The sequence below is a fragment of the Apostichopus japonicus genome, chromosome 16 (assembly GCF_037975245.1).
Source record: "Apostichopus japonicus isolate 1M-3 chromosome 16, ASM3797524v1, whole genome shotgun sequence".
NCBI lineage: Eukaryota > Metazoa > Echinodermata > Holothuroidea > Aspidochirotida > Stichopodidae > Apostichopus > Apostichopus japonicus.
The window spans coordinates 19,529,421-19,551,204 of record NC_092576.1 but is presented as its reverse complement, the minus strand read 5'-3'; the positions used below and the strand labels follow the sequence as shown (position 1 = coordinate 19,551,204).

Sequence of the window (21,784 nt, the reverse complement as noted above, 5' to 3'; positions counted from 1 at the left end):
TTTGAAAAAGGCAATTTTAAGAACAATAGTCATGTACGCAAGTTTTTCGTCAAGCTTAGTATAATCAATTTCGATTAGGATAATCGATTAGGATAATCAATTTGATTAGGATAATCAATCAATTCGATAATCAATAGGATAATCAATAGGATAATCAATCAATTCGATTAGGATAATTAGGATCGATTAGGATAATTAGGATAATTAGGATAATCAAATTGAATATTGTAGAAAGAAAGAAAAACACGATGTCAGTTTAATTGCCATTAACGATGTTACTCATTCCATTGTCTACATATAAATATATATATATATATATTTATTAACATTAAATGAGTCATATCTACGCAAGAAAGGATGCAATCACTATATATGTAGTTTTCACACATGTAAGTACAACATAATTACATTCCTTCTTTGACAATCAATTTGTAGAAAAAAGAAGTATATTTTCTTCACAAATTTACAAATAAGGTCATAATATTTTTGATAAAGTTAGTTACATGTATTTTTTATTATATACAGGTTTGAGGTTATATAAATCAACTGTCCCGTGATCAAAATATGAAAATTGAAGATGATATGATATGCAGTCTTATGCTGTTCAAAAGAAGAAATAGAAAAATTTGTTAAGATGTAATTGTTTTTCTGTCTTCTTTATGGTCAACCTGTTACATGACCCCCTTTTGAGTGTTTTCCATCGGCTCGTTTTTAAAGTCGATATAACAACATACAGCAGTCAACAGATGTTAAGGTGAGGTCATTGACTGAAGGCATCAGCGTAACAGAAGGTCTCGCTTACCCCCCCCCCCCCTTTAAAAAAAATATTCTTAGACTTTAAAGATAGGGATCGATTGGTTTAGATGTCAAACACACCTGCTATGTATATTATGCAGTGCTCTGTATTATAAATCTACTTTTATGACTTTTTTTTTTTAAGCCATCATTTATTGTTCATCTTTTGCAACAACAACATTCATTACATATTTTTCCTTAAAGTACATAAACGCAAACATTCTGCATTAAAACCTTTATGCATATAAACATAACAGTAATGGCATAACAGCAACCACTATTCTTCAAATAAAAATGGGTACGTACTAAAAGTGGCCTTTAAGGTCTGGAACGGAAACGGCCCACGTAATTTGTTCTTATGTAATTGATGACTTTTATGACTTTCATTAAAGGAATATTAAACGTGTTTCAATTCCAATTATGAAGTTTTTGTGACCTCTAAATATAATTCCAATTTTTAATGGATGGCAGGTAACAAAGTACCTTGTCTGATTAGAAATTATTAGAATACAAATTGCGTAACCCTTAATTTTGTTTCGCTCAGTTGCCATGCAGATTGAATATTACACAAACTAGCAACCACCCCCCCCCCCATCAAAAGGGAGAGAAAAGGAACTTAATGATCAATTTTTAGTTGTAGTGTCAGTTATTCCTATAGCATATTATATGGGTCATGCTATATTTATTCCTTATTCCATCTATCTCGGTATTATAATACTTGTCATATTATGATCAGATATGTCAGATTGAATATATTGTTGAGGGTCAGACAAAGCATTTTGGTATTTACTGACGCATGAAATGAAATATTTGTTTGCTGGAAAAACTGCTGAAATCAGTCTTTTGCATTATTCAACTGTCTATTCAGTATACCCAGTGGTGTACTAAAGTATATGGAGAACAAAAATTTTGTTTTTTGCTAACGTCAAGTATTGATCATAGCAATATGTAAAGAGCCTTAAATATATATTCTTTCATAATTGTATAGTTTTTAATTTACAGTAGGCCAAAAGTTGATCAACCGTATAGCAACTATTTCAGGTATTACCATAGTGAGAATTGCTGAGTGGCAAAACTAAAGAAATGGATGACTCTATATGCATCAAAAAACAGTACCCAAACTAGTTGTGAATTATTATTTCACGAGAAAATGTGTACTCTTGAAGGATGACTTTTAGACATTAATTTATGAAATATGTATTATGCATAAGAACAAAAAAGGTTATAAAGCTGAACCAATTTTCTCAAATTTCTGACAGATGTTCCGCCCGACGGTGAAGGAAGAAAACACCTTACGTTGGTAGGTTTGGTATTGGTGTTACTATGAATAGACTCCAACTGAAAACAGACATAGATATACAGTTAACAAAATCCACGGATTCAGTTCCCTAATTTGTATTGAATTGCTTGAATTGACCGTGTTACACCAAGCGCAAAGTTGTGCTGCTATTTCCTTGTTGAAATCTTTGGGATATCCAGACACTTGCTGAAATGGTGAGGTGTTGTAGACATAAAAATCTGTGTCGTCTGTCAGTACGTAAAGTTGGCCTGAAAAGAATTAAAAAGGCAGAGAGATAAAAAAGTGGACAAGTTTAACGGATTTAATAAATAGTAAAGTTATATCGAAACATTTACATGACTATGTTTTGATTGATCAAACTCTATAGATTGATCAGGCCTACATGATGATGATGATGATGATGATGATGATGATGATGATGATGGTGATGATGTTGATGATGATGATGATGATGTTGATGATGATGATGATGATGTAGATGATGATGTAGGTGATGATGTTGATGATGATGATGTTGATGATGATGATGATGATGATGTTGATGATGATGATGATGATGATGATGATGTTGATGATGATGATGATGATGATGATGATGATGATGTAGATGATGATGTAGGTGATGATGTTGATGATGATGATGATGATGATGATGATGATGATGATGATGATGATGATGATGATGATGATGATGATGATGATGATGATGATGATGATGATGATGATGATGATGATGATGATGATGATGATGATGATGATGATGATGATGATGATGATGATGATGATGATGATGATGATGATGATGATGATGATGATGATGATGATGATGATGATGATGATGATGATGATGATGATGATGATGATGATGATGATGATGATGATGATGATGATGATGATGATGATGATGATGATGATGTAGATGATGATGTTGATGATGATGATGATGATTATTATTATTATATCATTATTTTTATTACAATTATGATGATGATTATGATGGTTATTATCATTATTTTTATTATTATTATTATTATTATTATTATAATACAAAAACTAAAATTTATTCAATAATGTATTGAAGTTTGTATTTTGCTTCTTTGAAATTATAGGCAATAAACTAGTATTTTTTAATTTCAGTTTTAAGGGTCCAGAAATGGTAACATTTATCAGTAAGAGAATAGCCCCTCAATTCACTTCTAAATAATAATAATAATAAGCAGGCGAATACAATACTTACTATCCTTATAGAATACTGCATTTATAGGTGGTGGTATATTCAAGCTAGCAACGCTAATACCACTTGACCGGATTTGTAGATTTTCAGGATTGAGGGTAGAATATAACCCATCTTTGAAAACAAGGACAATTTGAAATACATCGATATAGACCGCACCATCGACTGAAGACGGTAAGTCGCCGAGATCACTATTTTCCTTAGGGAAGCCTGGTCTCAATTCGAACGAATTAGAGTAATACTCCCATCGTCTGCTACCTGAGTTAATATATAGGGAATAAATAAATCAAATCCGCATTGCGAGAGAGACTCATCGACTAAAGTCTATCTAGAAACCCGTATCATGTTGATGACTTTGAGTACAACATGAGTACAACATGAGTTCAACATATTAGTACAACATGAGTACAATATGAGTACAACATGATAATAACATGAGTACAACATGAGTACAATATGAGTACAACATGAGTACAACATGATAATAACATGAGTACAACATGAGTACAACATGATAATAACATGAGTACAACATGAGTACAACATGAGTACAACATGATTACAACATGAGTACAACATGAGTACAACATGAGTACAACATGAGTACAACATGAGTACAACATGAGTACAACATGAGTACAACACGAGTACAACACGAGTACAATATGAGTACACCATGAGTATAACATGATAATAACATGAGTACAACATGAGTACAACATGAGTACAATATGAGTACAACATGAGTACAATATGAGTACAACATGAGTACAACATGAGTACAATATGAGTACAATACGAGTACAACATGAGTACAACACGAGTACAACATGAGTACAATATGAGTACAATATGAGTACAACATGAGTACAACATGATAATAACATGAGTACAACATGAGTACAACATGAGTACAATATGAGTACAACATGAGTACAACACCAGTACAACATGAGGACAACATGAGTACCATATGAGTACAACAAGTTGTTGAAGTCCCCTTTGTTAACGAATACGTGAGAACTAGTTCGAGAGTTATGACTACAATGCTCCATGCAGTGCAAATATCTAATGCGCTACATTTCTATATTAACCAAAGTTCGAGCGCAAATTTGGTAAAGGCGTGTAGGCTACACGAATACAGACAACTGTGCTGAGTACCAATACAAGTAGTACTAGGACTTACTAAAGTCTGCTAAAAAATGTACCGAACTAAACGTCGGCAGTAGTTTCTTGCCTTTTCAAAGAATCTACGAATACATGATTTGTGTTTTATGACAAAAATTCAGCCTAGTAGCGCTAATAAGAAATTACAGTCCCCTAATCAAATTTATACCTATTTATATCATTTTATATTGTGACAAGCGTCGGCACGAATATTATATATTATGTCAGGCATACTTCTGGCGTATGCGCTTACGAACAAACATTCCATTATTTCCAACTATTTCAAAAAGTGTTTAATCCCTTCTTTTGTATAAATGATTTGGCTACATAAAAGTGATGAGAGAGGATAAAAAACGGGAAGAAAAAATAATAGGGAGCAGCCTTGCAAATACCATACAATATGTTGGCACTTGGGATAAAAATGATTATATTAACAACAACAACAAAAATTGAAGAAAGAAAGGTAACAAGAAAGGAATGTGTGATTTACCAGAGAGTAAAACAACACTTCTGTCTGGTTTCACAAAAGCTGCATCGACAGTTTCTGGTCCTCTTTTCCATAATAAACTAATTTTTTTGGCATAATCTCCAGGCTTGAAATCAAGGTCGGTTTCCCACACCATATCGTCCTATATGGAAAAGAAATATGATATCAATCGGGATATCAGAAAAATTAATTGAAAGAATGAAAGAAAACCGTCAGCTTATAATGACTTTGTCGGGAAATTCATGTTAGGCCTTATAACGAGAGCAATGTAAATAATGTCATCAGTATTGATTCCAAATTTTGGCATTGCTATAAAAATTGCCAAAAGTTTTCAGAGGCACTTTCATGGTGGTTCCGAATCTCTAAACAATATCCAGATATCGAGGAGAAGTGTGGAATTAGACACTGCGTAATCAAACTGGAGATCTCAACCCAATTTAGGATCGACAATTTTTTTTGGAAGGCGCAAAAAGTTCGGGAGGATAACAAAATACAAACAAACTTTGCCGATAATATTAGTAAACAAATCATGGAAAAATCTTGAACCTAAATTACTGATGTGGAAACTTACAAAATATAAAACAATTTTGCAATTAAGCACCTGCCTTTAATTACATTTAAAGCTTGTTCTTCCAATGATATAGTGAGATACCTCATCCTATTTTTTGGTTGGGGTGGGGGTGGGGGGGGGGCTATTTGTGGGGTTAATACCGATCAACTATAACCAGTTACCTCGAGTGAGGAACTACGAGCATGATATACTGTGAAGAGAAGGGCTTATTCATTTATTTCTTAGACGTTGAGGTCATGTAGGTTGAATGAGGGAGCTTCCACAAGTGTAAAGCTCACCTCTTGAAGAGTGCAATTTATAGGATGGGCGTTGCAAATACATTCCATTCTAATTATGTAAATGTCTCGAAAATGTAGTCCTTCGACCAAGGACAAAAAAAAGAAAGAACAAAAAAAGTACAAAGAAAAAAGAGAGGGAGAAGGAAAATAGATAAGAAAAATAAAAGATTAAGAAAGAGATTATTTCTTGGAAGTAATTTCTGAAGTCACAAATTCCACAAGATTGAGCTTACCTTAAAAATGTAGATATATTCGCCAGTGTTAACGATGGCGTCGAAGGTTATCTTACACGATGGAGAGTCCTTATCCACGATTCCTTCATTAAGAATGATACCATTAAATGAATTTGAAGCAGGGTGATAGCCTTCGCGAACACCTACCGAAATGAAAAAAAACATTTAAAGCTGAATTATTAGGTCAAATTCTTGAAGCATTTTTTTAAAAATATAAACAAGAACACAAAAAAATGAATGAGAAAAATGGAAGATGAAGAGGTGGGAAAATGGTAGTAAAAAAACCACATCGGCTCCTTAAATTAAAAAAAAACATAACTAATAAATTTATATACTTTTGCAGATAAACAAATGTCGTAATAGTTGGCGATGCCGCTACTGTTTTCTTTCAAATTTTCAACTGAACCAATAAGGCTAGGTTTAGGTTGTCATGAAATTGAGAATATGACTGTACCTTCAACCAACCCCTTCACACATTTGTTGTCATAGAGGTTCTTAAAAGCAGCCTCCCAACCCCCAAAGAAGGGGCCCTCCCAAAAAAAGAAGGGGGCACTCCCCCCCCCCAATAAAAAGGAGAAGGAGGAGAAAGAGGAACCAGAGGTCTTGCCGAGGATTTTCGTTAAAAGGTGCACAATTGAGATAGAGAGAGAGGGAGGGGGCGGTGGAGGTGGGTGGAGGGGGGGGGGGGGGGAGAGTGAGAGAGAAAGTCACCGTAAAGGTTTTGAATTGCTGCAACATCATCTAAATGAAGTTTGTCTTCATCCAAAATTCTGTATGTCGGTAACATGATAGCATCTTGGTTTTTTGAGTGACCAATACCAAAGCTATGGCCAAGCTCGTGTAATGCAACGAAGTAAAGAGGAATTCCTGCAAGGCAAACAGATCAATAGATAAATAGATTCCCCTTTTTATGCAGTCAGTTAGTAGTATGTACTTAGTAATATCATCTTAGTTCGATCATTATATAATACAATTCTGTATAGTCATAATTTCGTATAAAGATAATCAAATAAACTAGAAAGGTTTGTTTTGTACGTCCTTCAGACAGGCGAAATATTTCCTCAGAGAAAGTCCATTATTTGATAAATATTAATATATAAGTCCATATGTAGAAATAACCCTGATCAAAATAAAAAAAATGAAAAAGAAGAACAAGAACAAGTAGAATACAAGTTGCATTCTATCTATAACTTTTTTAAAAAGTTTTCGTCGTCACTGTGGAAAAGTATAAATCTCGAAGAACTTACCCGTAGAGCCTGTAGAAATAAACTTTTCTGAATCATCAAAATGTATATCTCCACCTAAGCGTGCATCTGGGTAGAACGCATGCGCAAGAGTACCTCCCATCCCATCGAATGCATTATAATCGCCATGGTCACCCACGGCAAAGAGGACATCGAAGTCGCCATCGTCAGAGCTTGTTTCCAGTAAATCAATGTCGGCGACTGAGGTCCACGTTTGCACAGCTCGTTGAAAGATTGCCCTTTGCTCCTCTTTGCTCATATCCGATGTAAATTGTTTGAAACTGTCGGGAAAAAAACGTAGAAAGCATAGCAATTTGAATGGGAGCTCTAGATATGTTGTTGGAAGAGTATTGTATTTGTCATATTTATTTATTTGTTATTTTTGTTTGCGGGACACATTTTTTTAAACAAACGTTTGACAAGAAATTCGACGAATTGCGTCTCCACCCCCCCCCCCCACACACACACCGCCCCATACACGGATATTAACTAAAGTAAAAGAGCTACTTCTCTATTATACTGTAGTTTGAAACTTTTAAGGGAGGCCGTAAAGGCCAAAAGGCAGAGAACCATACAACATGGTTAGGGGGGGGGGGGGTTGTACTCAATCGCTCCCAGCCTTTTGGCGAACATCATGTAAATTATCCGCTTGATTTCAGATATTCAGTAGGAAAAACCACAGTTTAAATCGCTCATTAACATTTAAAGGAGATCATGTGTGTGTATAGTATCTATACTTATGATAAGCAAAACATATATATTGTTTTCAGGAAGTTCCTTTAAATATCTTATTAAACGCATGTATATACCCGGCAATATATCATCCTTATAAATATATCGTAGTAATTAATCACCCCCCCCCCTCCCTACCGACCTCACACCCCCACCTATACCAAAATTAAAGTTTCAGGTGTGGGAAAATCTTTGACCCGATCTATACGGTTGTGTTTATCTTATCATATGTGTTTATTTCATTTGCTCCTTTTCCTTCTGTTATAATAATGCGACGTACAGCAGTGTTCAAATGCTTGTTTTATGAGGTTTGGAGTTTTCAGTCAATGTATTATTGCCATATCCATATTTCATATCTCTCACACAGCTAGCTGAATGTGATAAATTTGTGAATTGTTCATAAAAAAACAGGTACAATATAGAGCTTGCCTCCAAACCAAACAGAATACAAACGTGGGTGGTATATTATTTATCAGGGGTTTGGGTTTAAGCTATAACTATACGTGTTATTGTTCAAAATTAATTGGTTTTTATCAGACAATAGCTGTCAATGCTTTCAAGTTAGACTTTACACACCATGTACACAATGCACACCATACATATATATATATATATATATATATATATATTTAGACCGACATTACAAGGACAAAGGACAAGGTCTACCGAGTGTGTAAGCATACGAACCAATTATGTTTTTACAAACTTCTTTATCACAGTTCATTAAATAAAGCAAAAAAAAAAAATTATCACGCCTTCCGTCGATGTTGAAAATGTCACAGCTCTTAAGAACAAAAAGAGTGCGTGGAAATATATGGTTGAAAAGTGTTAGTACCCAAATGCAAAAATAAAAAGCCAAAATAAGATAATAAACAAAGCACAATAAGATGCCAACTAAATTAGTGGAGTGTTAGCCTTCCAATCATAAGGTCCCCGGTTCGAGTCACTCCAAGAGAAATTTATGCCGTCCAGTTACAGAGTTGTTGACAATTGACAATTCATAATCATGGACGTTAAAGATGAATCTAAGGGACTGACTTTGTTCAGCTTGCGGCTTTGATAAGCCAATGAGGCTTCTTCGCGAGTTGCATGTTTGCAGGAGGATCTAAAATACGTACAAATACATACAAATTAAATCCCTGTTGCTTTAACATGAAAACGTAACAAGTTTCTTCTCAACAGTTATATAAAGGCCGGTAAAGGTGGTACGGCACAATTTTCATTACGCAATAATTAGGCGCAAAATAGAAAAATTCGCACACGACCGCTGTGATAATCGTTGTGTTCACAAGTTGTGAATAAGCAGTCTAGCAATTTAAGCGGAACAGTTTCACAATGCAATTAAGGTCTTTATATGACAGAAATCATGCTATGTTATGAAGCAAGTAGCTTCTTAGCAGTGATAAAGGCTAATATATTGGTGCAGGTCAATGTCATTAGGGAATAACAAACACACAAACTCAGTGAACACAAATCATGCGCTGCTATGCTTGCTAATATTTACATCAAAAATTATATAAATATTCTCTCAACCATGCATGGATTGAGATTTTGAGTTGCAATTCCATCCATTTATTCAATACCCCCCGTCCCACCACCCTCACCCTCATCTATAGAAAATATGTCGCACCGACTGGGTTTGTGTTTATGATATAGCTGTGTGTGTCATTGTTTAAAGTGATTTGGCTCTTCATCAGAGATGCTTGATACCTCGTTGTATTGTATTGTATTGTTATGTAATATAATTTATTTTAATGTGAAATAATCTAATGTAATGTAGTATATATAACATTTAGGCAATGTACTAATGTAACGTACGCCCTACAAACATGTAATGTAAGATCTTGATTTATCTTAGGTGCATTTTTCATATGTAGGAAGTGCTCCTTTTTGTTCAAATAAAAACCAACAGAAATCGAGATCCAGTTTGACGAAAATTTGTATTTAACTTTATTTGGTGTTTTTTCCCGTTTCAAATCCCAGTCACATATCCCACTGCCCATTGCAGTTCAAGCCTACCCCCACCCGCCCTCCATCACATAGCTGTAACCCTCTTCCACCCCCTCTGTTTGTGTTCAAATAGGTCACAAGCTATACAGAACATTATTCGAAAGTGACATGAAAAATCGAATAATTTAATTCATCACATATACTGAGAATGGGTAATAACATAATTTGAAACATACTGGTAAGTTAATGGTTCGTCTTTGCTCCATTTTGAACCTTCGACGGCATAACGTTTACGCCGTTTATTCGTCCCGTTCACAGCAGATCGGTCAACCTTCATATGGAATTTTTCGACACCTTCTCTGGTATCAGGAAAACCACATCTCGGCATTTGCAAAACTTTTATGAAATCTTCGTCGTATTCTGATCCGATGTTTGGTATCTTATGAAATTCACGCATCTGGTATAATGCCTTGTTAAAGTGATGTTCCGTTATGGGATAATCATCGTCTGGTTCATCGAGGTATCCGTACTTTGTCAGCCAATTCTGAAAGAGAATATTCGCAATAATAGATTGACAAAGATGGTTTCAAAACCTGACACCTTCTAAACAATTTAGCTTTGATAGTTTCAGGCTGAGACATGGTGCGAGAGTACCAACAGTGTCAACAAATATGAACAATGATGATGGTCAATGTGTACGTGTCAAGCAATTCTGAGTCAATTGGTTACCACTCGAAACGGTAGCGTAAGAGGGCAGATCCACCTGAAATGTTAACCTGGGAATGAAAGTATTTAATTAAGACCCAGTATGTGCTATAGCGACATAAGAAACAGAGATTTAACAATAGGCGCTGTTGAATGTTTATTAAACACCCCCACCCCACCCCACCCCCACCCCAAATGTCACGAGGTCCCAAAAGAGTTGTTTCCGAGATTTTGAGTCAACAGACGAAAGCTGTTAGTTAAGTTTGGCATGACTAATTGACAGAGTAATTACCTTTGCCTTAGTAACTATGTTTTATTTCACTAAAAACTGTTTTTGCCCCTTCAGTGGTTGACAAATTAACTGCCCAGCTCAATACTCGATCTTATTAACATAGTGCATTTTTTTTTCTCTGATGTTTAATTTATGACTTTTACCCCATATGCATCTCAGATGAAGTGAGGGTTGAGTGGTTGTCACGTGCAAATTCATTTACACCGGGATTTGTTACATCTGTTAAAAGTGTAAAGTTTTAACCATGAACCACCGCACACTGCCGACTGGCAGCCGGGAAGCGAATTTCTTTTTCCTGAACCTTTTGGGCAGTGTACGTGGAGTTTAGCCAATCAGAGCGAGGCTGTGTTGATGACGTACTACAGTAAAGATGGCGGCGTGCTTACCAAATGTTGAAGTGGGGAAATCACATTCGATAAGTCAACATAATTGTTGTACTACAGCAGAAAGTATTAAGGTAAGTAGGCCTTGCAATAATGACATGATACTGAATCATTGTGCACAACTTACGTGACGTTTGCATCGGTTTCTTTGTTGAAAAACGGCGATGTATGATCGCTGTCTGTTGTACAAATTTACAATGTCTTCAGATTGACATGACACTGTACTCAGTACTGTAGTACTGGTACAGTAGTATGTTACGTACTTACACTTACAGTTTACACACACACACGCACACACACACACACACATATATATATATATATATATATATATATATATATATTCTTGTAAAGGATTTTAATTAATATTTCAAGTGTGACTCAAGCCTTATGGATCGGCTTATTTATAATTTAATTTATTTTCATTTTCATTTTATAATATATAATTTATATATATTATAAAATTTATTTTCATTTTCATTTTAGATGTATACTATCCACTTTAAAATATCTCTTCATTAGTGTCAGGGAAAGACATGGTTGAAAACCCCATTTCCGTGAAACGGTCATCCAATTATTTTTTTTTTTAATTTGGTGTTAATGACATATTGTATCCCATTATCCATACTTGGGCGGGGAGTAAAGAAATTACTATTCCGTTACCATGACATATTTAAATATCAGTGATTGCCTGAGTGTATTTGTTTGTAAGCTGTGTATAGATACATACGTTTTATTAATGACAATTTAGGCATAGCGGCTGTCACATAGTAACTTAATCGTTGCCTTAAAACTATTAAATTGGAAAGGCAACCATGATTAATGTACTCAAATGTCGTCAAAGTCCGATCCAAGCTGCTATGAAATTAGAGGCTCATAGCTTAGTCTATAAAACAGAATGATTCGACTACTACCGTCAAATAAGTTTCCCTTTTATTCGTATAATTTAACTCTCTTCAATATCTTCGCATAATCTGAATATTCAGACAATTCGTGACATCTGTCTAGTGTTCTTAGCACTTTGAAGTTGAGGAGTACACATTTGACATACATTTCAATTGTTTTTCGACATCAATATTGCATATAAACATGTACTTGATAAAACAAACGTTATACAACAAATGTCTTACAAGAAGTATAGCAACCTAACGTAGAACACAAGTATAAGAAAATGGAAGAAAACGGGGAAAAAAGAAGAAAAAAAAAATAAAATAAACCAAGGCAAATATGGTTGTACCTCTCAAGTCATAGTACATACCTGTCATAAATAGATAGATTGCATGATAAAACATCTACAATTAAAATAGCTTTATATCACACTAAGGCAGAAATACCTTACAATCTATGAGATAGGTAGACTATTGTCCGACAACTCATGTATAGATACATTTAGCACTGAGAAGAGGATAATTCCAGACATTGGTAGCACGCTTAAGGCCGCCTACTGTTAGCTCGGCAATCAACATATGTAAGACATGGATAATATGATATGATTAGCATGGCAAGTATCATAATTGTGTGCATGATTATTGCTATGAAAGAAACATTTGAAAGAGCACGGTAATTAATGGTCGTTGAGTGATCTGTGTGTAAAACATGCGATATTTACATTACCTTAAGTTAAGAAATTACAGTGACTTAGCATTAAAGTTGATGCCATATGGTAGAAATATTTCTCTCTCATACCTGCTGCCATACAGATACAATTATGCTTTATTTGACCTGTGTTGTAACTTTATAACATGAACATTTGATCTGAAGTAACGGCGCACCACTAGCGCGCAGTATCAGTTGGGCATTCCGTGCATTTGGAGATATTGGGAGTAAATCGAGCGCATGTGGGATCACAGGAGCAATAAAAGATTACTGAATTAACTTGTTGATGGTTAGTCATTCATTAAAGCCTAGATAGAAATATTCCATTTGAGATGAGAAACACCGTGGCTGACGTCATCTAAAGGAATGTGAAGTTACAGCTTTTCGATCATGATGTAACAGTTAGAACGTGGATAAATGCATGCTCTCACAAACCTTACCCCCTGTGGTCGAGGGGGGGGGGTGAGGTGGCATAGGAACGGGTGTTCCTTAGACGTTGGAACTGCTGAACTAGTTATAACCAAAAAATGTCAACTACACAAACTCTTACAGATAGTGTAAGGAAAATATTTAGGGAACGGGGCAGTCATCTCATATCAAGAAAATGCCAACTTTAACTGTTTGATCACCAGACCTGTGCCTATAAAGGGTTTTAATTATACGCGATGATATGTTATCAATCAAATAGACTAGTAACTAACATTCACATGACGAGTGTTAATGCCTGAACAAAGCCTCGCCAAGTTTGTAACTTTGCGGTCTACATTTCGATTATTGAAAATGAAATTGAAAACTATTTATTTCCACTGTACAAATACATTCCATAGGAATTAAACAATTGATATATACAAATGATGTGAAGTGGGGGAGACCTGGCAGAAGCAGAGATTATCAAGGCTAGGCCACCCCCCCCCCAAAAAAAACATACACAACCCCCCCCCCACCAAATACACCTAAACATAGGAAAAGAAACTAGAAACTGTACACGTGCTTATTTAATAAAGACCGTTTTAGTTGTTTTTTAAAATGTTAAAGTGATTTTGAACTATTGACCTGGGTACTATCTAGGGTATTCCAAATCCCAGGACCAGTGTATCTAACAGTTAGTTTTGAAGTTGCAGAATAGGTATGTTCACGAAATAAATTTGATTGCTGTCTGGTATTATGGTCATGAATTGTATTAGTAGGAGTGAAAACAGATGAAAACTTTGTTGGAAGCAGGCATTCCCGCCACTTGAACATAAAAATACCCAACCGATGATGACAAATGTCAAAATTTGTCAGTAACTTAAGCTCACTAAATAAATGGGAGGTATGATCACGATAAGATGCATTACAAATTTTTCTTACATCCCCTCTTTTTGTAGGAGAAAGAGGGAGTTTACTTTATTGGGAGAAGAGTTTGCCCAGGATATAGCACAATAATGAAGATCAGGAATTATTAAAGTTTTATAAATATAGAGTAGAATATTATTTGGTATAAATGATTTAATTTTATGCATGACACCTACAATTCTAGCTACATAAGGTTTTAATTTATGAATATGTGGCTTCCAATTCATACGATTATCAATTATCACACCAAGCAATTTAGTAGTGCTAACATTACAAATTTTTACAATACAAATTTTTCTTACATCCCCTCTTTTTGTAGGAGAAAGAGGGAGTTTACTTTATTGGGAGAAGAGTTTGCCCAGGATATAGCACAATAATGAAGATCAGGAATTATTAAAGTTTTATAAATATAGAGTAGAATATTATTTGGTATAAATGATTTAATTTTATGCATGACACCTACAATTCTAGCTACATAAGGTTTTAATTTATGAATATGTGGCTTCCAATTCATACGATTATCAATTATCACACCAAGCAATTTAGTAGTGCTAACATGACAAATCAGCTGATTATCAATCTTTATATTTATAAATAGATATTAGAGTATGTTCTTTTATTTATGAATTTTGTATTGCACATCTGACAATAGACGTTTATTCACATGTCTTCTTCTTAATATCAACTTTCCTTTCATTATAACCTCTGCCAATATATTTACGTACTTTGTTTACATATCATCAACTTCATTGTCTCCTTCGTCTATGACTTGTCAAACACGTTGAAATGATTCACGTGATTAAACACCTACACAGCTACAGTACATGTCCTCGTATGTCTCATGGTAACCGTAGATACATCAATTAAATGTAGCGCTGAAAGCGCACATTGACAATCGGAAAACCCGTTTCTCTGTTTTACATCATATTAATAAATTCATGGTGACTCGAGACGAAAAACTTTCCCTTAACATATACATAACTGATTTGCAATGTTAAGATTTCCGTATTGCTTATATCAAATTGAGAAATGTTTTATAATCTTGTTAATTATAAAGTGCACGGGAATATTTGTGTTTGGGCTTTTATTTTTGAATTTTGAGGTTTCATGTGTTTGGTTGTTATCGTTATTATTAGCTGAAATTTATTATTGTGCTGCCCTCACTTTCCAACTGGACCGTCTTTATTCGCATTGAAATCTCGATGTGTTAAAGGTGTGGTACATTTCACATATTGATCAACCAGCTTATATTGACGTATTTTAATTACTGGATGTGAAATCATCCAGTGATAATTCCCTTTACTGTTAGTAGATAACAAATATAACTAAATAAAATAAAACTGTTAGCAAACTGCTTATACACTTTAGAGCCTTTGTAAGATAATGTGTAAAAGTCACATTCTCTTACACAGGCTCTCTAGTGGATAAGCAGTTTGCTAACAGTTTAAATTTAGTTTGAATTTCAGCTGCTCTGTTACTGTATCCATTTGGGTGATCCTCCTTATCTACTCTGTATTTGTATTTGTTTTTTGTGTTTCAGTTTTTTATTTAATTTTTATAATTTGTGTTCACCATGCTCATTACCTGTCTATATTCTGTGCGTGTTATTGTCCCTTCTGTTACCGTTACTTGTCATTCAGCCTCTGGAGAAGATCCTGCTAGGATCGAAACGTCAGGCCAACTTTTACACAATAAATATACCTGTGCGACAAAGGAGAGTTTAACTTGATTTCACGTATACGAAAATAATATTACCAACCGAAAAATGTTTGCAAAGATATTTGCAAATGAATAAATCAAATCGTTTCAAAGTTACATTAAACTTTCTCAAAGTGCGAAGGAATCAGTAAGTGTAAGTTTTTAATGGCTGTTCCTACTAGTTTCCTTCCACCCAAAATGCAAACCCAGTAGATAGACTCAACAAATGGATAGAACAAAAAATGGGTTTAGACTCTCGAAATAACATTTTTGAAAATCTGTTCCAAAATCAGTATGTTTGAGATACAACTAAGGATTATCACAGCTATTATGTCTGTTCACACAACAAAGCTTGCGTGTTAGCGTTAACCGTATTTAGTATACATCGGGAACAACGACTATATCCCAGATGTATTGTGCACATGCGCCATCTATTTGTTAGAGCGAATCATCCATTTTTCGTGAAGTCACGATCGCAGTTATAGAACGGTCTGTGGAGAGCGTTATTTTCATTACTGCATATTATACACACCTGTTTCGGAGACTAGAGTGTACGGACGCTATTTGCTACTTAATTAGTCCAATAGACTAACTAAAGCAATGTTTTGTAAATACTCTACTTCCAATGCATCTGAGGGTAAACTTAAGTATAATTCATATTTATTAAATATTAACACAAATAAGAAAATCGTACCCTTTAATCAGCCAATAAATATAGAAGTATGCACAGCCCCCAAAGAACGTTATCAACAAAGACATATGGAAAGTGAACAGCTTGCGGGGAATGCGATGAATCACAATTTAATCGTATTAAGCAAATGTTTTTGTTGATTTTTGGGATTTAAAGAAAAAATATATTCAAAAATTAATAACTGTGAAAAATAGTTTTAATATACTTGATGGGGTTTGTTATATTTTAGTAGATGCCGTACCAACAGTAATTGTACTTGATATTTCTTGTTCACGGGTAAGTTTCAAGCGCTTACATAATTGCCTTTCTATGTAACTTGGCTCAGACCGGGTTATATAGTCTCTGGGCTATGAAGTCACTGTTACAAGTAAGGCGTATACACCTGGTCCCAATATCACCCCACGTATATGTTTTATGAGTGTTCCCGTCAGTAATACACTAATATTGTTTCATTTATGGTATACAGTATTTAATGCTTCATTGACTAGAACGCAGCTGGTAACTCAAGGGTTAGTGATGAGAATCTCGTTCTATTAATAAATATCTTTGCTCATTATAATTGTTTATACTATCGCAGTCAGTTTTCTCGAGAGTTAAAAAAGTTAGATAATGAACGTGTTATTCCTGTTTACTGGTCTTCACTTTGGAAACTCACAGCAGAAGAGATCTACAACTTTGAACAAGTTTAGTTATCGCAGCCATGTTTTATGATGTCGCTGGTGCCTATCCACCGTTACACATTTCTTTGCCGGATTAATACATGTGAGTTGATGATGTTTCACCTGCAAAGACTTTATATGTTCTTTAATGAAAGTGGATATAATGTATGTAGCAAACGATTAAAATACGATTAAGATTAATAATATATTGCAATCCTAAATTTAATATTTGTATTGTTGTTGTTACTTCTTCATGCTCTATTTTATATGTTCTTTATGCTCTATTCTATATGTTCCAGTCTATATGCTGTTTAAGCTCTATTCTATATGCTCTAAATGCTCTATTTTATATGTTCCAGTCTATATGCTCGTTATGCTCTATTCTATATGCTCTTAATGCTCTATTCCATATGCCAATTCCAACTTCAGTGATGTAACAAGTAGGACTTAACATTCATACTGTTTCTCGTCACTCCCCCCCCCCCACTCTGTCTTTTCATTTGTATTAGGTCAACATGCCTCTTTTCTCGAAAGATTTAGCGACACAGTACACACACACCATTGCACTGAAATTAGTGCAATGAATCATTTCTTCAATGAAAATTAAGTAAATAACATATACATATGTGACGATACATACTACAGCTCTCTACATAAACTCGTATGCAGTGTTTAATGGCATTGGCGGATAACAATGTAATACCAAATAGACGATATGTAATATAAAGCAATTCCGTAATTCTTCCGTTATTAGCAATTGTCTCAGCAATTAGATACTTGGGTGCTTACCTAAATTGAGGTTTCTTTGCAATAAACCGACAGAGCTACAACACATTATGTAATATCAATTCAATACAAGGCATTGTGGCTACTATACGTTATTGTCATGTTTATTACTACTTTGTTACAATTATTTTATATTATCTTAATGTTGCGAAATACTTGGGCTTTACTGGGAGTATACGGTATACACCATTTATTCTAAATGATGAATCATGTGTATTGTCTTATAAGGTTGACTTGGTAATAATTTATGTAATGACATCACATGTTGATCATTCAAATATTACTAAAAACAAGTAAGAGATACTAGTATTAAGTAGTTTAATCACATTTTACGATATGACTGAAGAAATCCTACGGATAGAAACGGGTGTTCCTTTTTCAAAGAGTTATGTCTACTATATAAAATGTTAGAAGAGAAGGGTTGGTGGTGGTTGAGAAAGGGAGTTGCGTGGTAAAGAAATAGTCATGTGTTGTGAATTTGAGGAACTGCCTTTGTTACGACAAGTTTAATATTCAAATATGACTATTTACTGATTAATATGAGACATGGAGGGTTTGGATGGTAAGGGAGGGGTAAATGTGATAAAATCATATAATGCCAATCACAGAAATATCTAAGATATGTTAAGGTTTACCTAAATGATCGCCACAACTATCAGTTTACATGAATGCAATGTTACCACTAATGTACATTATTTACGATACCTATATAAGTGGTTAAGAATAATATGATTGTTTTTATTGAGGAAAGATTAATTATATCCGAGATCATCATGCGATCTGTTTGGGAGAAGAATTTACACATTGAGACCACTGATATTGCTTATTGAATTACAATGACATTCTTTCAGTAATACAGAGTACAAGCTTGATAATCTTGACCAACTCACTATTTCAGTTAACAGAAATTTCATTTAATGTTTTGCGCTTTCGATAACGTTATACTTTTTGATGTTTATTCTTCTTTAAAGCTAATTTTTCATCATACCAAATTTTACAGTTTATGATGCTTATATAATCATCCCAGGCAGCTTTTCAGCACATCCGAAGATGCTATAGCAAAAAATCACCAGTTTTAGAGCAGCTGTTAAAACTGATGAAATATTCCTCTGGAACTTTTTGGGAAGTATTCCTACATTATCTTTCTTTCCTTTAGCACATCGTTTTGCACGAGGTGGTGAGAGGCAGGGGCTAAGCAGATGTAGATATCAGCCTTAATCATCGATTATACCTCCGATAATATTACAGTAATCACTGATTAGCCTATTTTGTAACTTAACGTTCGTCAAATAAAAACGACTGAAACGTCGTTTACTGAAACATTGAAGTAAGAAAACATACCGGTTTTTATTAACACACTTATACAAAAGCACTTACAGTTTATCAGCTGATTTTATCATACCCTTATGGGCAAACCTTTGACTAGCTTCATTTAGAAAATGGTCATTACATACCGATCACCTTTATGTGAAGTTCTATATACAAATACACTTACCAAAAAAAAAAAACACTGCATTATCGCTCATTACTTTGGGAAGGGATTATAATCTTCAAAATCATTTTTCTTTCCGACGAAGATATTTTGATTTGACCAAAAATAAAGTAGATGAAGAATTTTAAGCTTTACCACCTTACCCATTTATGAAGAAAATTGTGATTTGATAAGCGCGGACAGCTTTGCAGATAATGAACAAATATTAATAGTTATCATTGAAAAAAAAAATCCATGATTAAACGCGGTGGGTCAAGCATGGAATTTGAACCGTGCAACCAATTATTGTTATTATTATTATTTTTTATTTGGATTACTTGGATGTCGTACATGTCTGTTTGGAAATACACAAATTCAGCTGAAATATTAAACATTGCCGTGGATTAGTGCATCTATATTATTGAACTCAGCTATTATTGATTTTTTTATTGTATTAATCGTATATATGCATTCCTGGCATTGGCAATGTTATTCAGACCGTTCAACATGTAACACATTAATACGATCATAATATGTCAGTGAAAGTATTGTTTTGTCAACTGAAAATCCGGACAAATAACACAGTCTCTTCTTAGCATTAATTTAATTATTCATGCAGAAACAATGCATCAGTCGGACAATTGTGATCCGATTGCAGAAATTGTCGGAACCAACTCCCAGGGTCCCATTGAGTACTGGAGTTCAATGAACCGCCTGGATGGTCTACGCCTCTTGGTTCAACATAATGTGAACGAGAGTCAGAAAGTGTAGCCATTACCGTTGTAGTTCAATATTGTTTCGATGAAAATTTATAATTTCACTGGAGTAGATAAACTCTGTCAAACTCACCCTTCATTTCTCATAAAAAAACAAAACAGATGATATTCAACTTCATGTTATGTTAAATTTAAAACGACATCGATAATTACTTATTATATCCGGCAAATTCCTCGTTAATATTAACCCTTCGTGGTTCTTATTATAATTGCATAACATTATTGTATACAAAGAACATAAGCCCATGTTATTTAAAAAATTGTTGGAACGTGCTCCTCTACGACGACATCGATACTGATCTAGCATTTTCGGAAGATACCTAGTATATAGTTGATATTAACCGTCGTGATTCTAGTAACAATTGTACAACAGTATTCTGTATAAAAAGACAGCCAGAGCAACCAGACAAGTAAAAAGCCAGAAATCATCGACAATTTCAGCAGCCCATTGGAAACACGTTAATGAAAACATAAAATCTGCTATATAGCAGATTTAAAATTATGATTCTAGCAGGTTTACAATATTTGCCTATTAACGTTCGTGTTATTTTAGCGTCATAGGTGATGTACACCATTTATGGCTTCAAAGGTTATAACTTGACATTTATTAATTCTATAATTTCGTTCGACATAGTTCTGAGTTACAAAACGATTATTACAATATACGACTGAATGCTCTTTTTAACATTATAATCTCAACATTTGCTTGAACACCTGTCTGAACTTTTGATTAAACCCACCGTAAACCAAGGGGTTCGTCACCGAATTCATTGCCACAGAGAATAAAACAAAGACTATTTCCCCATGCATTAACTCTGAACCTCTAATGAGAAGAAAGAAAAACAAAGGAGATAAAAACAAAACATTTGTAATAAATATAAAGAAGTTGACTTTTGTCAGTTTGATTTCATAAGAGGAACTCAATTTAATGGAGCAATATTCTCGCCGCAACTGTATTCGCATTTTCGGTATTCCAGAGAGTACAGGCGAAAATACCGATCAAATTATTACAAAACTTGCCGAGGAAAAACTTGGTGTTGATCTCAAACTGTCCGACATCGATAGGAGCCATCGTATTGGAAAACCCAACTGAAAAGGATCAAGATCATAATCAAATCATAATGAAATTCACCAACTATAACATAAAGTCACGTGTGCTAAGAGCAAGACGCAAACTGAAATCATCGGGCATCGGCATCCAGGAGGACCTGACTGCGAGAAACAAGGCACTCTTACAGAAGGTCAAAGACCATCTCCGTGTCTCATCAGCCTGGACCATAGATGGACGGATTTTTGCCTTAACAAAATCTGCAGATGGAGTTGAACTGAAGAAACGAATACATGGATTGAATGACTTGAATAATTTGTAGTTCAAGAAGTAATTTGTATTTTCTTTATTTC

At 34.5% G+C, this 21,784-nt stretch overlaps 1 protein-coding gene across 1 annotated transcript; it reads right to left on the bottom strand.

Moving 5' to 3' along the window:
* Positions 1–494: 494 nt before the first annotated feature.
* On the bottom strand, positions 495–21,455 carry LOC139982062 (macrophage metalloelastase-like). The gene is made up of 8 exons (XM_071994575.1): positions 21,330–21,455; positions 10,228–10,535; positions 7,313–7,590; positions 6,777–6,932; positions 6,066–6,208; positions 4,987–5,125; positions 3,333–3,587; positions 495–2,343 (listed from the first exon to the last, which is right to left on the bottom strand). Exons 1-8 carry the CDS (start codon positions 21,453–21,455, stop codon positions 2,117–2,119), a joined length of 1,632 nt encoding a protein of 543 aa, XP_071850676.1. The 3' UTR covers positions 495–2,116.
* Positions 21,456–21,784: the final 329 nt, after the last annotated feature.